This window comes from Mesocricetus auratus, unplaced genomic scaffold (assembly GCF_017639785.1).
Source record: "Mesocricetus auratus isolate SY011 unplaced genomic scaffold, BCM_Maur_2.0 Super-Scaffold_4256, whole genome shotgun sequence".
Classification (NCBI taxonomy): domain Eukaryota; kingdom Metazoa; phylum Chordata; class Mammalia; order Rodentia; family Cricetidae; genus Mesocricetus; species Mesocricetus auratus.
Genome location: NW_024429182.1, coordinates 42487187 through 42505382, shown reverse-complemented (window position 1 = coordinate 42505382; position 18196 = coordinate 42487187). Strand labels below are relative to the sequence as shown.

Sequence of the window (18196 nt, the reverse complement as noted above, 5' to 3'; positions counted from 1 at the left end):
AGGTTTTAATTATCCCAGTATCTTGACCATGACTGCTCTTTTATTGTCATTTGTTCAATTATTCACTTCATGGATTTTTTGTGTGTACCTATTGATGGAAGAGATAGCAAGCACCTAGTCCATGAGACAGTGTATTGACCTTTGTGTACCAAGTTTGCACCCACAGAGGATGCTTCATAGTGAGAATTACTTCATCAAATACTACTGCGGGTGAGAAGAGACCTCAACTATAATTGACACAAAGTAGGGACTTCATTACAGCTCATAAGGGAGCGGGGGACAGTTAGGAAGGATGTTGGTGATCAGAACTGGAGAGTAAGGTAGGAGAATGGGTGTAAGGATGTGATGAAGGAGCATTATATGCACATGAACATGTCAAAAGAAAACCATTATTATGTACAGTTAATGTATGCTAAGAAGAGTGAAAAATTAAGGTAAACAGTGAGATCTAACCTTGCCTGTAAGGTTACGAAGTGAAGAAATGACTGAAGCCCAGATAACATGTATCAGCTAGCATGGCTGACAATGGGGGTAGATTCAAACAGGGGAAATGCCTTGTGGGAAATATGTATGGTTCAGGGCAGAGTAGAAAAATCCAGGGGAAGAGAGGGGGGGGTGAGGGATGAGGTTAGTTAAATGGAGCAGGTCAAACTGAACAGACTCTTCAAGATGCAGAAAAAACTTTTCAACAATATTAGATAGAAGTGGCAGTCCACAGAAGGTGGGGCCTACTGTTCAGTGTTGAGTTCCTGAAAGTCTCTGGGGACTAGTGTGGGGCTTGAAGAAGGGCAAAGTGACACACACGGTGTATTGAATACGGCCAACAGCCCACTGTGAAGTCACTTGATGTAGGTGGACGAGGGCCTGAGCAGTCAGAATCGGGAGGCAGAAATGTCTTTCCAAGGTTCCAAGGTGGGACCGAGACAGAAGATGGTCAAGGTCATTTTGCTGGCCCTCATAATGTTAAGTCAATTACAAATACATCCCAATATGTAATGCAGACCTTACTCTTTCTTTGGTAGTGAAGCTTTTATTGTTTTGTAACCACTATGATTCAGGAGGCAACAAAAACCTGTTTGAAAACACCTAGAATTTATTCCCCCAGATTTTTTAGCTGGGCTCACAGGATTTCTGCTATGTGTGACATTGTCATGTTCCCCCCAGCCTGTGATTACGATGCTGAGGAAGAGCTGGAGGCCACCCCTCTAATGTGAGCTCATCTGAGTTCTGCTGAGTCCCCTAGCCTTTCATTTGCTTGGCTCAAAGCAGCCATTAGCCCTCTGGGAACTGGAGCACGGATGCCCTCCTCAGCACTCTCTGAATGATTGCTTCCCAAATACATTGGTGAGAAGCCAAGAGGTGACTTGATGGGGTCCTTGGGCAAGTCAATTAGCCTCTCAAGAGGGCTGATAGCTGGTGAAGAGGAGATGGAGGGAGGGCAACAGTCCATGAATCTTTACTCCAGCTGCCTGCTTCCCTGCTTACTCCTTCCCCTGCCTACTCTGCCTGCCATCTCCCTGCACAGTCCTTCAAGTGGCCCTGCAGCTTTTCATAGACGTTCTTGAACACCCTTCTAAGTTTCTCTGAATTACAAAAACCTTGCTTATCCTTTGAGACTCAAATCAAATGTTCCTCTTCTCTGATGTCTTCTTATTCATTTATTCCACAAAATTGTTATTAAACAAAGTATGGTAGACATATAAAATGCAGTTGCACCAGTTCTTATGGAGTCAATTGGCAACAGGCAAATCAATCAAGAATGTCATGTGATTATGGAAATGGAAAGAAAAAATGGGTATATGGGGGCCCTGCTTTCTGAGTTTTTTTTTAAACTATGATCTGTCATGTTGAGGCATAAATATACTGGTTTTGTTTGAAGGACACAAAAAAGTTGTTATGGCCAGAGTATGAGGCCAAAGGAGAGTATATCATGAGACGAGGGTAGAAAGATTGAGGCCAAAGGAGAGGACATCATGAGGTGAGGGCAGACAGATCTCAGGGAAGTTCAGGTTTCATTCTGAATAAGTGAGAGACAAAACCTCTCAGTCTGGTATGTGGATGGGACAGGGACAAAAGAGAAGATAGAGGTGCAGAATGAAGGCAGAGAATCCATTCAACAGCTCATGGAGTAGACAGAAGGGGGCAATCAAGACAGAGAGATTTTGGAAGTAGTGAGCGGTACTTTGCTGTTAAATTGGATTTGGGGTAGAAAAGAGGAGTCCAGAGCAACTGAGTGGGTTTATAATGGCTCTTAACTGAGAAAGAACTTCAGGGGTAGTGGTGATGGGGATGAGATTGAGGTGTCTAAAGTCTGTTTTAGATTTGTTAGTTGAGATGCTTACCAGATATCTGAAGGGAAATGCCCAATATTTAATTGAATCCATGACATTTGGGGAGATTAGAAAAAAGAATGTTAGAGATAGGTTCCTGGTGTGTGATGGTAAGTGTTTAAGGGTGGTACTTATTGGGAAGCCATGGGATATGACCATTGTAATAAATTAAGATAGTTGTCATGAATTAAGCTAGTTCTCGTGACCGCATTGTTAAAAAAAAGCAAGCCTGTTGTGGCCCTAGGTCTCAATGGCTTCCTGTCTTCCCATGTGATCTTTTCTATCCTGTAGAAACTCAAGCCATGCCTTCTACCATGATGCAATGCAGTTCAGGAGTGGGGATGAGTGTGTGTATGTGTGTTTCATAAACCAATGCCATATTAGGTGGACTTACTAGCTCCCCAAGTTGTGCTAAATCAACATGGTGTCTTTATAAAATGTGCAGCCTAGGTATTTTGTTATTTAAATGGAAAGCAGAACAATAGAGATGGTGTTTAAAGCAATAAGACTAAATGCCCCTTGGAGAGTGTAGAAAGCTAAGACAGAATTTACATGTTACTTTCCTTGTGGGGTATCCCCTCAGCTCTCCCCTCAGTGTCCTCCTTGAGACATGGACTTTGGAGTAAACGGTGAATTTCTACCTCCTTTTCTAGGTGATATGTAAGAGCCCCCATGGAGCCTACCCATTCCAACCTCTGGCGTTTCCACATTGTATGAATCATTAAAATTCACCTTCATCCAACATTAAACTTAATTGTACATGATTCTTTAGGAGTGGAGTTACAACTGACTAGTTTGACATGTTCCAATTTACAGACATTTAATTAAAATATCATTTGATTTTGTCCTTTGCAGCTTTATTTGTGCACATGAGAGCCAACTCTATTTGTAATGTTTTGGGATGCCCTTGGCAAGTGTATAGAAGGACAAAGGACATCAACACTTCATTGTTAAAAGGAGCTTGTTCCCCTGGACTCTCAGCATGCTTTATACTCCTTTAAATAGTGTCATATCATAGCTCAGTGTTTTGTATGAATTTCTGCATTATAAGGTCAGTCTGGAGAAGATAAAACCCTTAGAGTTCAGTGTGTGAGAGACTCTATCTACAGTTTTCAGTTATTTGGGTTTAAGTGAAAAAAAAAAGCCAAGTTCAAAGGGTCAGTGTACTTTCCATCCTTTCTTGGGAAAAGGTTCCTCCTCACTTTGCAACATGTGTAGTATGAACTTAATGTGCTCTGGCACTCTTAAGAAAGGAAGCTGTGTGGGGCACATGGGTGAAGTGGTGACTTGAGCCTGTGCCCGCACCTTCTACTTGTTGGCACTGTTGTGTCAGAAAGTTCATCTCTGTGCTGACTTTTGTGTGGCCCCAATTAAATAAAACCAGGTTAATCTTAAGACATTACACCCTTAAAGTATATAAAAGTATTGACAAAAGTTCAAGAGCTTAACAATATACATCTCAGAAAGTGTGTCTGGAATTTTCTAGAAATATCTTCATTCCTCAGAAAACAAAACAACAGTTGTGTCCAAACAATGGCCAACTGGAGGAGATTTTGTTAAACAAATCCCTCAGTAATAATCTATCAAGGCCAGGCATGGAGGTTCATGTCTACCAACCCAGCACATGGGAAGCTAAGGAATGCTGTGTTTAAAGCCAGCTTAAACTATGGTGTGAAAGTCTGTCTCAGAAGTTACCACTAACCGATCAAAGGGGAGAAACAGCTAAGTGATCATCTGCAGTCTCCAGGAGGTAAACGACATGGTCCCGTGCCGCCACTCACTCTCTGTCCCTGGTGCTTAACTGGCTCTTTCTTGCCAAAGAACTGAATCTGGCTGGATCGTCACCTCTAGTGATGATGAGAAGACGTGGTTATGTGGATTAGAGTCTCCTGCTAGGTGCCAAGGATCTCCAACAAGACCCAGTGAAATTCAGTTCATCTTGGCTGTGCCCAGCTGAGTATGTCAAAGGCTCTAAAGTGCCCAGCGGAGAACTTTGGATTTTATGAACTGGCAACAAAAGCATCTGGAAATGGATGTTAACCAGGGAAGAGAAGCAGGCTTATATTTTTCTGTGTCATGTACATATTCTGCATTTAGGGACCAGATCCCAGTTTAGGGCAGGTGAGGTCAAGCTGCAGCTGGTCTTGGCTTCTGCCTGCCATTTTGTATTAGAGAATGGAAGGATGTAGCATCCAGAATAGTTTAAGGTTGCCTCTGATCTTGAGTTTCATCCTGTTGTCTGCCAGCATTCTGGGTAAGGCTGGGTGATGACCCAAACACTATGAAGAATGTACAGTTCTGTGTCAGCACTATTAGAGTCTTTCTACTGAGGTTGGTGCGGCAAGTAGGGCTTGTGTATTTCCACACTCAAATGTGCCTATGATATTGATCACTCGACAGAGAAACTTCAGTGAAGTAGTCAAAAAGCCAGTGGGCTCCCTTCAATACCAACTTCATGGCTTGCAACTTCCTGGCAAGCTTGGGAATGCCACTGTGGAGCAAGGGCTTCCATTGGGATGGAACTTGGGAACTTTGCAACTATAGTTAGGATGGGGCAGGGAGGAGATGGAGTATCAGCAACAAAGGCAAAGGTGTAGTCATTTCTTGACTAAGCCATTGTAAGCTGAACTACTGCTCTTTCTGGCAATGAACTAATTAGATTAAGACCATGAACAAATCTTCCTAACCTGATCCTCTCATGTGTGGCAAACTTGGAGTTAGACAGACTTCCTAATAGGCAAACAGATAGAAAGAGGGGTCTTGACTAGTAACGAGGATAGTGAACTTCAAGGTTTTTCACTGTCCCCTGGACCTGATACAAAAGTCTGGCTGCTGAAACAAAGGCCTTGTGGGGCTGGGGCGGCTGCTTCTTCTTCTTTCTTCTTTCTTCTTTCTTCTTTCTTCTTCTTCTTCTTCTTCTTCTTCTTCTTCTTCTTCTTCTTCTTCTTCTTCTTCTTCTTCTTCTTCTTCTTCTTCTTCATCTTCTTCTTCATCTTCTTTCTCCTCCTCCTCTTCCTCCTCCTCCTTCTCCCTCTTCCTCCTCCTCTTCCTCCTCATCTTCCTCCTCCTCCTCTTCTTCTTTTCTTCTGCTGATGGGCTGGCTCAACAATTTCAAGGCCGGATCAAACATCAATCAGCCACCCCATATTTCTTCAAATTGGCCAACACTAAATTAGGGAAGATCCTTCAAGGACTTAACAACTGTAGCCCTTAATGAGATGCTGGGCTCTGGCTTCTCAAATGTGCCCTCTGCTTTGCAGATGGTCGTTTCCTTCATGACTGCTACATGTGTTTCTTCACGCCCAATAAAAGCCTTCCTTAAATAGCTGATTCTCTCTGTTCCTGTTTGTGATTTCTCAAGATGCTACCTGTCCTGCTAACATTTCCTCTGCCTTTTAGTTCCTTAACTGGCAGAGAAAATAAACCTGATCAAGACTCCTGAACCTGACCAAGACCCCCTAGACAGTAATAGTAATAGTAATAGATCTATTATACTTCTGTCAGTTCCAATAACTTGACTTTGACCAGTTCAGCATAAATTTAACTAAATGACCCACCCACAAGATTTGGAACTCACTGCTTTCTGTTGGTCGCCAAATTTTATGACTGTGATTATTAATTTGCCATATCAATTTAGAGTCTATTTGTATATTTGGTTTCTATATGGGTAAACAGGATAATACATGTACTGCTCTGTCTTCCTCATACTCAGGAGAGGTTATGTGTTCCTCAAGATATACGTATTACATTCTCATATTGTGTACTGCATGGCAGGTGGTCACTAAAATCAATTCCCTTTGTCTTCATATTGGGACTTTGTGATTGTAGAAGCTCTTTCTTATACCCACATGTATTCTCTGATGTTTAAATCTGGTTGGAACTCACATTGCTATTTTTTCTGATTTCTCTGCTCAAATGTCAAGTAATAAGACACAAGGGTAGTGACTGCATCTCAAGCAGGGTCCACAATAATATACATCCCCTGATCACTTTAGCGCATTCCCCAGTCTCATCCAGAGCTGTATCTCAGGGATGTCTGTTGTATAAGCTCATCCTTAAGGTGTTCAGGGTTAGCCACTGCCAAATTTATACAAGATACTAGCTATATCCCTGCCCCCAACCCCCCCCCCACACACAGAAAGACACTGCACAATTGACTCAACTACCTTCCATACTAGGGATTAGGTAGCTACAACTGGACAGAAGCTATGCCAAGTTTTAATAGGTAGTATTAGTTACGTTTTTTGCTGAAAACAAGATTTAACATACATTGCTGCTCAAATGTCACCTGTTCTTTATGTAGTCTCCTCTCCTTCCTTGTTCATGCCTACCTCTCTTCTCCTGTTTTTCTATCTGTACTTAGACGCTTCATTCATATCCACTGTTCCTTCACATTCTACTTCAATATGGAAGCAGAGAAATTTTAATCAACTAAGTCTTTCAAAGATGTTTACACATGGGTATGAAGAGATCAAATAAACAGGAACTTAGGTTAATTTAATAGAAAAAATAAAATATGGAATAACATTGATTTTGGCCAGTATCAATTACAACTGTTCTATATTTTACAAAAAACAACTGAACATTTTACACATGTACAGTATTTTTCAGTAAAGTGGATTTGGATTTAACAACAGGTTACTACTAATTAGTGAATTAAAGATCAAAAGTCAAAAGAAAACAGAAAATAGGACTTTTGTCTCCAGACGGTAAAAGCATTTGTCACGTCTCCATACTTTGTGCTATCCATTACATATACTCATGAATATATATATATTATTTATACATAATATATAACATTAACGTAAACTTTAAAAGCATTTATGTTCTAGTTAATAATGTCATGTAGATAAATGAGGCAGTAACAAACTAGTAGTTAAACTGGTATTTCTGTGATGTGCATCTGCATGGTCAGTGGGAATGGAATGCATGGAGGTGGACCCCAGTGAATTTGCTGTCATATCCGTGGCTAACAGTCTAAGGACAAAAGCTTCAGTTTTATCTCTTGTTTCATTGTCACTGAGTGCCTCTAGTAGTATAGACCTGCCTAATCAGCTGGATTCCTTTGCAGGTGAATCTAGTTTTTTCCTCTGCCTGGCTAGTGTTTAAATTTGTTCATTTAAAGAATGTTCACTTACATGTAAGCAGAATAATATTCCTTAATCAAGATTCCCTTTGCTCTTTGTGTCAGAAGAGCCTACCACATTCTAAAGGGGAAAAGTTGCCCCGCATAACCTGCCAGTTACTAGTGAATCATGTGACTCAGTAACATTATGATGCTATTAAAGGGTTCAATAGACCAATTACTCATTATCTCCGGGCAGCTGGAAGTGAATTTTCCTGTCTAGGGAGATTTTTCATGGCAGGTTATTTACTACTTGTTTGTGTGAGCAGGGACTTTATCATACAAATCCCAGCTCCTTCCCAAGATCACCTCTCTCTTTTTAGCACTGAAGCTACGACATCTCAGAAGTGTAGCTTTTCAAAGTTGAGAGCCTGAGAATACCTGGTCAGGCTGCAAGTAAATGAGGTCACTATGGAGATTTGATTGGAAAAAGGAAGGAGCTTGGTTTTAGTTACTCTCAGAGGAACTGTAAAAAGATATATCGGGTTTCATCATTTTCAACCACAGATCCAACGTAGTTTCTCTACAGTTCAGTATTCTAGATTCCATGACATGTTTTTGAGTCACAGAAAACCAGTGAACACATTTTGAATCAGAGGAACAGACAGAACAACGCTACCTCGGTGACATTCCGTGGACAGGTGCAGGAGAGCATGGTCCCAGTTATTGAGGGACAGAAGGGTGAGAAAATACAGAACCAGGAGGGTGCAATCGTACCACCTACACTCAATTTCCAGTTTTATTTTCTTAAAATGACAGGATGAGACAGCTCGTAGTCAGCACCATTGAGAAACACTGCTCCACCAGTGTATGCATGAGCTTAAATATTATTTAAATAAATTCCATTTCTTAAAAAAAGGACCTCTTAGGAACTTTTGACCACAGGAAGAAATTTCTTGCATCCTATCTCAGATGCTTCCCATCATGACAAATGGAATTCCTGGTGACAGTTTTAAAAAATACTATGGGGGAAATGGCTAGATAGCACCAAGAGGTTGCACCAGGTCTACAGAATGACTCTCTGGGCTTCAGGGGACCCGAGTCAGCTGTAACCCTTCTGGATACCTCATGCTTCTACCATCTACAGAACCATCCATTTTATCAGCTGTGTGGAAAAGAATCCAACTGATAGTGTTTGGAAAGCCAGTGGCAGAAAGTCTACCTGATGGAGCCAACGGAGCAGACTCATCAGTGAGAAAAGTGCAAAAAACCAGTGCATGACATACAAAGCCAGTGACGCGTGGGAAATCACCATGGAACTGTGTAGTGCTAAGACGAGGACACTGAACACACTCTGTAGGAAGTTCTTGGTATCCTAAGGTCCAGTTTCCCATCATTTCCCCCAGCTGCAGAAAAATGACTGATGTAAAAGCTTTCTGTTCATTTTGATCTATGTGTGCTTTTGTGATGCTTTCAGAAAAAAACATTTTTAGGCATTTTAAAGGAGAAATGAGAAAGTGAATGCAAAGGAATAAAATGGTTCTTCAAACCAGGGCAGGAAATCAAATTATTACTTTAACTTCAAATTTTGGCATCAAATACTTTGGTAATACAATACTGTCTCTGTGATTCTGGCTGTTTAGCACTAAACATCCAGTTTTAAAAGGTAGGCTTGTTGTAGGCTTATTTATTTCTTTTTTCTACTTAAGTTTTGACAAAACAGTTCACCATCTCCCTGCACATATTTGAGAGAGAGAGAAAAATGATAGCAAGAAAGAGAGAGGTGGTTTGCAGTTTTTGGCTTTTTTTCTCTTTAATTATATGGAATAATCTATAAGTCTACAGGAACAAGGATCTAAGGCGGCTGCTCAGCCTTGGAATGTACATGTTTTGCAGCACAGTTGTTGTAGAACTTTCCGCTGACACAGATTGTTCTTTTTCACAAGCATACAGAAGCCTCCTTCTGCCCAGGACTCTTCCGTGGCTTTTCCAGAAGTCAGCAAGAAAGAGGGGAAGTGGAGTCGAGAGCAGCAGGACACACGGAAGGAGGTTTTTGATTGGCCAAAGAGGTAGATTTGGGGAGTTGGAAGAGGTCATTCAGGAGCAGTCAACAGGGAAGGAATTTGGTCCACCCAAAGTGATTTCAGTCAACAGCAATGTTTTCAAGGAGAAATATTGCAGTCCAGCAGTAAATGTGATTGGTATCCATTTATGAAAGGGAAAAGAGATTGGAAAAAGAATAAATTAGAAATCAATAATATCACAAGCAAGGAACTTTTCTTCTCAGAACTATCTAGAGCAGAAAATATACAGTCATTTGGGCCATATTCCATTGACTCTAAGACACACGGTTTAACATTCACTGTTTTTTCAGTATCACAAAGGTAACAATGCTTACACTGTGATACTATATTCCGGTAGCAACTGGAATTTCAATTTTATTTTTATTAACAGTATGTGATATGATACTCTGTGTGTAGTTCTTTGATGCTCATTTGAATGATTGTTAAATGACACATGAAAGCCAGGATCCACATGCTTCATTCAACTGAACGCACACCTCTGTGGCTAAGTGTCAGATCCAGGCAGTGACACATCTCATCAGCCTGATGAGATGTAGTAGTGAGGTGTCATAAATGACCAGATATATCTGATTTCTGAAATGTTGAACTGCAAAAGAATTATCTTAGAATCATGGAACTATGACAGTTGAAAAGGAGCAAACAGTAGTCCTTAAGAGCATTTGCCATGTGACTGAAGGCTCAAGGAACCTCATTCTTCAACAGGCCTGGAAGTAGCCTCACTGCAAACTATGGCTCTTCATCATACTTCCCTCTGACCAAGTTGCCATTTGGTGTGACATGGCCTATGGTCAGCATGGCTTAGCAAGGGTTAGTACATCGTTAACTTTAGGTGCCTTGTATCAAATGCTAGAGGAGAAAACTTCAAGGTAGATGTCTTGTGACTGTCAAACACTTAAAGGTCTGGTTGTATTCCAGTACAAAGGAACCACGTTTTTAAAATTCAGGTAGGAAGACATATGCTGGCAACTGAAAACCAATTTGTAGATGGCCCTGGTTCCTCCATTTCAGGCTTCTTACTCTAGAGTGTGGCACTCAGAATTACCCTTGGCAGGATCTAAAAGCACAGAGTGGGGTGGGCTGAGCCTGTCCTGCTATACTACCTGTTCATTAGAAATATGATGAAGATTGCAGCCACCTAGATGCTTCAAGGAAATAAGACCACAAATGTCCTCATGTATCAGTGGCCTCACGTGCTCCCTTCCTGCCATGTCCTTTTGAGATTCCTAACAGTAAGCTGTGAAATAACCACGCAGGGTCAGAGCTGTGTTCTCCTTCACGTCTGGAGTGGAGATCTGAATACAGCATAGACTCCTAACTCCACATTCAGCCAAACACAGTGCAGGTTGCCTTTTCCTAGGGCTGGCCCTTGTGGCCAAGACTATTCTAAATGCAGTCTCCAAAGAACATGCTGAATGATAGTTCAAATATGATTGATTTCTCTGTTGGGATGTACTTTATATGTAAAGTTTATGTACGATATTTAGGGTCTCCTCAGCATGATTTATGCGAAGAGTCAAAATTCACCATTGCTGATGTTGGAATAATTGAAATATGCTGAATTTACAGGTGGAGCCAGGAAGTCCACAGAAATGAATGAACATGGCAGTTGCCAAGCTGGTAGGGGAAATGGCTCCATAAACCAGGCTCAAATTAGAAACACTTAAAAGTTTCTAAAAATATCCATGTCAGACTCTATCCTGCACAATTCAATCAGAATCTCAGGGGATGGTGTTGGTTCCAGAATTTTGGATAAAAACCATTAATGGCAAGAAAAGCAGACTGGTCCAACACTTGGACAATCTTTCTTGCTGGAATATTAGTTCCTAGCCTTACATACTTCATGAAATACTCTGATATTGTTTGATTAGGAGTCACAGATCTAAATCATAAAAAATTCAAATAACCAGAAGGTGGCAAGTATTAGAGAACATTTATGTGATTAAATACTATGCCCCCAAATTTATAAAACATAGGGCTTAGGAGATATTTATGCCAAAGGCTTAGTACTCAAAGGAGTATGTAAAGTTCTATGTATGAGGCATCAAAGGGCCATATGACAAAAAACTGGAAAGAAACAATTCAAAATCCAACCAACCAGAAAAGGCTACATAGTATATGATTATTCAAAAGATGTTTGCAAAGAAAGTCTCTATGGAGATAGTAAAAAAAATCAGAAATTCATAGGAATTGGGGGCAGGGCAGGATGACAAATGGCAGAACACAGGTTATTTTTAGTTCAGTGAAACTATCTTGCGTGACGTGAGAATGGTAGACACATATCATGTATGCCTGTTCAAACACAATGAAGGTTTAGTGCCAAAATGTATGCTAATGTAAGCTATGAACTTGGATGATAATGATGTGTCATTGTATGCTCATGAGTAGGCTTGGAGTGCAAGGGCAATCTCCAGTCTATACTCAATTTTTTTTTATGTAGGGAAAGCTAACTTGAATTAAAATAACTAACTGGAACCATCTTGGGATTGCAGGTCATTTATTTCTTCCTAAAATCAGAAAATGAAAAAAAAAAAGAAAAACAAAGAGAAACACAGCGGAGTGTGTCGGTATACACTTACGACCTTAAGGGGCTGAAGCAATAGGACATGAATTTGAGGCTAGCCTGAGTTACACAGTATGATTCTGTCTTTAAACAACGGTAGCAAAATAATACAAAGCAACATGACCCATTAAAGGTGTAAATTCAAGGTGAATGTCAACAAGATACTGAGTATTTCCTGTTAGATGCATGCTTGTTAGTTTTTTTTTTAAATTAAAACAGAAGGAAATGCATTAGTCTGTAAAGTGGGAAGATCACAGAATCACATAGCTGTACTCACCATCCTTGCAGATGGCTCCCATCTGACACACGCCTAAATCTAAAAGATACCCACTAGGGCAGCTGGAACAGTTCTTGAATCCTGGGCCATTGCATGTCAAACAGCTGTTATCACATCTGTGGGCAAAATGCACTATTTATTAAATCTCTTCTTCATCTGCATGGGGAGGTTTATTTACCAACAAGCTCTTAACATTTTAAAATTAATTCTTCCTTTGAAGATGATAAAAAATCTTTTCTTACAATAGCTGTTAGGTTTGATAATATTAGAAGAAACATGGTACACAATGGTACCAAAGGGGACAAAACATGTCTTGGAATAGAAATATTATTTAAAAAACTCTAAGGTATGTGTGAGTCGGAGTTGGGGTTGGGAATATGGCCAATTTGGTAAGGTTCAGATCCCCAGCACTTATGTAAAAATGCAGGTATTGTGTTGTGCCTGTATAATCGTAGCACTGGGAAGGGAGATAGATCCTGGGGGCATGTGCTTGACCATCTAATTAAACTGGTGAAGGACCTTATCTCAGAAAAAAAAGGACAATTTAGGAAGACACTTGATGTTGACCTCTGGCTTCTAGGCACGTACTACAAACATGAATATACTGAAATCTTTAAGGTGGTTTGAGGCATTTCAAATACTAGGTAACATGAACCAATTCTGCAGGTCATTGTCCAAAGCATGTGACTGAAGCGTACTTTACCATTAAAGAAATCTCAGTTTTCTCATTACATAGGAAGGCAGCTCTACAAAGAACTCAGATATCAAGTCTAGGGACAGATCAGATGGACTTACCTCTTGCAGGATTTGTATCCATTATCTGAATTATGATCCAAATAATAACTCACACTGCAGCTCTGTACACATCTTCCCTCTTCCATGACATAACCCTCTGTGCAGTTAATGCACCCATCTGCTCCAGCCCCTTCAGTGCAAGGCACATGCAAGAAACAGGAAAAAAAAAGCCTCAGAAGAGACTGGAGTATGGAATTCCATAGCAGTCTGTGAAAGCCACCCATATACCACCATCTGAAGTTATAACTTCGTCCTCTTTCTTACTTTCCTTCAGTGGGCCTGGGAGGGACTCTTGTGTTTTTAACTGAGCCCATTTGCCAAGAACACCCGTTCTTCCAAGAAAAAGACATCTCTGAGATATTTAAGTTTCTCAGTGAGGACAAGGCGCTGAGGACTGGCTTTCTGTGAGAATTGATGCATAATTATCAGGAGGAATGTGTCCTTCTACACTTACTTGAAACTCATGTAGCTGAGTGTGACATGAAAGTTGGCTAGGGCCAAATAAAACAAAAAGCACAGGAAGGCGAACAAGGGGAGAAGTAGGAGAAGGTACCGGCACAGGTGGCACAGAAACGGTGGCAGGGCTGGCAATCATGGCCATTGAAGAACTGTCCATCGTTGCAGGTGACAGAACAGCGGGACCCCTGAAGGCTGGGAGAAACACAGATTCGCTGTAAACAGACTGTTGTCCTCATGACAAAGTGGCTATGACATCCAGACTCCACATGTAACAAACACAGTCTCCCCTCAGACCACAGACTTAGTAAAGCTGCAAGACAAGGAAAATGGCCCTACACCTTTCTTGGTACTTGTAATGACATTTGCAGCACAAATATGTGCTGCTAAGCCTAAGGGACATTCTTTTGACTTTGTTATGTAGTCCGGCATATTTCATCCATACTCAATATCTAACAGTCTTCAGAAGTGTTAGCAATCGGTAGAAAGATGGCTCAGTGGTTAAGAGCACTTGTTCTAGCAGAAGAACCATTTTGGGTTCCCAGCACTCACATGACTGCTCACAACTTTCTGTTCCAGATCTGATGTCTTCTTCTGGCCTCTGTGGGTATGCTGTGCATGTGGTGCACATACATATATGCAGGCAAAACACTCAAACCCATAAAGAAATGAGACAATAAACACTGACAAAACAATTCTTTGGATGGCAATATCCTATCACACTTCACTCAAGCCACTCTAATGAGTAAGCAGCAAAATGCAACTTTGTAAACATCTTTACTTTTCTTGGTGGTATCATGTTTTAGTTTTTTCTGGAGGTATTTTTACAATATTAAACGATTCATTGAAATTTCTGCTTCTCTAGCTACTACTATGAGACATATCTGAGTTTCTAAAATATAAAAAGAAAACCTAAAATCTTTCAAATTTCTGTCAGCTATGACATTTCTCATAGCCTACAGTTTAATTCATTAACTAACTGATTAACTTTTGAGACAGGCTTTCATGTAGCCTTCTTAGCTTTGAATTTGCTAGTTATGTAACTGAAGATGACCTTCTGGCCTATGGGATGACATCACCACACCAAGCTAAGAGCTTGGTTCTTAAACTTAAAAATATACATAGATTTTATTTTATTTCATATAAAATATTATGGAATGGAAACTGAAAGAGAGCGGGTGTAATCTTTGTTATCAAATTGATTCTATTGGACAATGTTGTATGTTTGAGACACGGTCAAATGGTTTCTACTTTTTTATACTCTGTATTGCTCCAATTTACATCCTAGAGGGCTGTTTGGATATGGGTCATATTAATTTTGAAAACTGAAGTTTACCTCACCCTCTACTCACTCAAGAAACTGGGAAAGTACAAAAATAAAGTAGCTGAAGAAGAGAATCATAAACACTCCTGTTAACATTTTAATCATGTTCTTTCTGGACTTTGGGCAAAGGTTTTTCCTCCTACTTGTTCTTAGCCACTAGGTTAAAATTCACAGGTCTTCTGAGGTCAAATGCGCAGCCACAAGCACCTAGGAAGGAACCTCGATGTGACAAAGGGCAGCTTCACCATAAGAATGTCCCTGTCACAGAGCTCATGTCCCTGCCATTCTCAGAGCTTGCTGGCCAGCTGCCAAGGAAGACCTCATTCCCTTCCTCCAGCTCTAGAGGAGAGCATAGTGCATCAAATAAATCCTTTTGTGGAATGCAGTAAGGACCACTCAAAAACATGTAGCACAGTTTTAGAAAAGATGCCTTGGCTCTCCAAGAAAGGACAGCCTTCCGAGCTTGGCTTCCACTCAGCAGGAGACAGAGGCTGCCCTGTGCAGGGACTGATGGAGGAAGGGGTGGGCCACTGAGAGCAGTCACTGAACTCTGAGCAGTCAGCTGCTCCCAAAATGTATTTATCGTGAGGCCCACCAGCCCTGCTCACAGCTGCCTCCATTCCTTCTTGCATAAGCCTGCTAGTTCAGGCCTGCGCTGTTTATTTGGTTACTGAGCCCTTGAAGTGGGGCTAGTGCTAGGAAGGAACTGCATTTTAAGTTTTCATTCAGCTTTAGTTAATGTATGTCTATATTTGAAAAAGGCTTCTGCTAGATTCAGTTACTGGCAAACTTAGCACATTTAGAATAGGGTGACTTAATAAAATTTGTTCTCTCCATTAGATTTAAAAGAATCTTAATACAGATATTTCTTATAAACATTATTGTTAACTCTTAGACATTTGTTAAAACCATACATACCAGACTTCAAAGAGTTAATAATACCGATAAAGGATGTAGAGTAACTCACAAATAGTTTTCTTATATGTTGGCCACGTGTAATGATACTATTTTGGATATACCAGGCTAAGTAAAATATTTTATTGAAATCATTTCCCCTATAGCTTTTTACCCCTTTTAATACAGCTACTGGCACATTTACAACTACATACGTGGCTCTCACAGTTCTGCTGTGTGCTCTGCTTTAACTTATTCCATAAAATATTCTCTAAGAAATAAGCAAGCTCAGCAGTCTTTCATTTCCCGAGGACTAATTATGTACCAGATGTAAGTACATGAAAGTCCTCACTTTAAACTTTACCATAGCTTGGCAAAGCAGTCTCACCATTTTATAATGAGAATAATGGAAGACAACAGCGGTTAAGTGACTTGCCCAAAACCACAATTAACAAACGGCGGAAGAGGATTTCTGCCAAACCATTCCACTGTTCCTTTAAGAAGAATTAAGTGAGGACAGAGATGGCTGAGCTGCTTCAAGCACTGGCTGCACTTCCGGAGGATCTGGGTTTGATTCCCAGCACCTACATGGCAACTTACAGCTGTCTATAACTCAGTCTCAGGACATGGGGTGCCCTTTCTGAACTCCATGGGCACCAGGCACATACATGGTGTGTAAGCATGCACAGAAAAAGATGCATACACATAAAATAAAAATTAAAAAGGAGGATCAGGCAGTTGAGCAGACTTGTATTTATCAAGATTATCAAGTACCGAGAAGCAAGACACTAAGTAACTACGAACATTTATGAAAACGAACAACGACATAGGTAATCAATAGGTGTAAATTATGTTTCAATACTGACAAGTGTCAAGGACACCTGCCCGGGAACTACCTATACTATGCCACTTCACTTTTGATCAAAGATGGGATGAATGAAAAGCCCTGTCACTACCTGAGAGGAATCACTGTAGAGCTCTACCTCCATACAAAGCCAGAGCCCTGCATGTGGCTCAGCACAGAAGTGTCTGACCTCTTCCCCAGGAAAGAGGCTTCAGTCATCTGTGCTGTACATTGCTCTCTTACAGTCTACTGACTACCAGCTTTGGCAATGAGAAAACCACCAATTCGAGGAAAACATCCCCTGGTGTTAAATCTATGTGCACACCGCAGATAGTCTAATGGAACCGAAGCTGAGGTACTTAAGATAAGCGAATGACTGGGGATGTGTAGAGAAATAATAAAGATAAGGAAATAACTTTCCACCATTGAGAATTTAATCAGGCAGATTAAATAGCATTGACTGGCACTATCTGCCCAGTCATTGTCGACTAGCACATTGCCGGTCAAAATGTATCAGGGATGCTTCTCAAGTGGCCATTTTTACTTATATCTGAGTCATCTTTCTTTCCTAATTTAAATTTTTTGTAGATTTATTTATTTTGTGTTTGAGTGTTTCACCTACATGCATGTAGTGTACTATGTGTGTGCCAGGTGCCTGTGGCAGTCAAAAGCGGGCATCGGATCTGCTGGAACTGGGACTACAGACGGCTGGGAGCTACCACATAGGAGCTGGGGATCAGTCGCGGGGTCTGCTTCAAGAACAGCAAATGCTCTTTAACCGCGGAGCCATCTGTCCAGCCACCGAGTCTTCTTTATAGGGAATTTATTTGGTTTATAATCCTTCCTTAGCCAAGATGGCGTCCCATTTTTCCATATCTAATTGTATCAATAATCCAAATAACAGGGAAGTGCTTCGGTTGTTTGGCTTGGTTTGCAAAGCTCCCTGGGCGGAGGTGTCTCCTGCTGGGTCTCTCTCTCTTACCTTAACCCGCCCTTGCACTCCGTGCAGTTGTGGAATCCAGTGCATGCCTTACAGTTCTCACTGCATTTGCCGCACACATTTTTCTCTGTTAAAAAAAAAAAAGAAAGAAAACCAAGTTATATGCCAGTCAACTGGATTCCATAAAAGAATGGAGATGCTCCAGTGTTGACTAATGAGCCCTGTACCGCCTCTGGGCCATCTAGAAAGCTGCACTGAAAACCTCATGGCATCAACTGCTATACTAGGAAGTGCCAGGCACTTGTGTGGCACAATGTAGATAGACTATAGAAACCCTCAGTTGAAAATTTGATAGTTCTCACTTCTTTCAACTTTCTTTTCAAAGCAGAGTTTCCTAACTCAAAAACAGGAAATCCCACTGATGTGGTGAGGGCAATATTGCTAAGCAATGAAGGAGATGCTGTGGACATGGGGTGTTGTACCTTCCTGCCCAAAGCTTTTAGGACCGTCTGGTGAGCTGTGGCAGAAAAGGGAATGGATACTAAAGTTCTAAAAATTTCAAGGTAAGGGCCTCATCTCAAATAGTGGAATATGTGATAGCTGCTGTGGAATGGATAAAACATGATC

General features: G+C 40.9%; 1 protein-coding gene across 3 annotated transcripts in view; it reads right to left on the bottom strand.

Annotated features, from left to right (window-relative positions):
- Pcsk5 (proprotein convertase subtilisin/kexin type 5) overlaps positions 1–18196 on the bottom strand; it is a 411139-nt gene that overhangs the window by 118755 nt on the left and 274188 nt on the right. For 2 of the 3 annotated variants that reach the window (XM_040746607.1, XM_040746615.1), the window contains exons 17-20: positions 17612–17696; positions 13665–13762; positions 13112–13241; positions 12317–12432 (exon numbers count right to left, since the gene is read on the bottom strand). In XM_040746607.1, coding sequence (XP_040602541.1) covers positions 12317–12432; positions 13112–13241; positions 13665–13762; positions 17612–17696 — 429 coding nt within the window. Of the gene's footprint in view, positions 1–6806; positions 9380–12316; positions 12433–13111; positions 13242–13664; positions 13763–17611; positions 17697–18196 lie in introns of those variants that run through there. The other variant, XM_040746617.1, reaches the window with a different exon arrangement.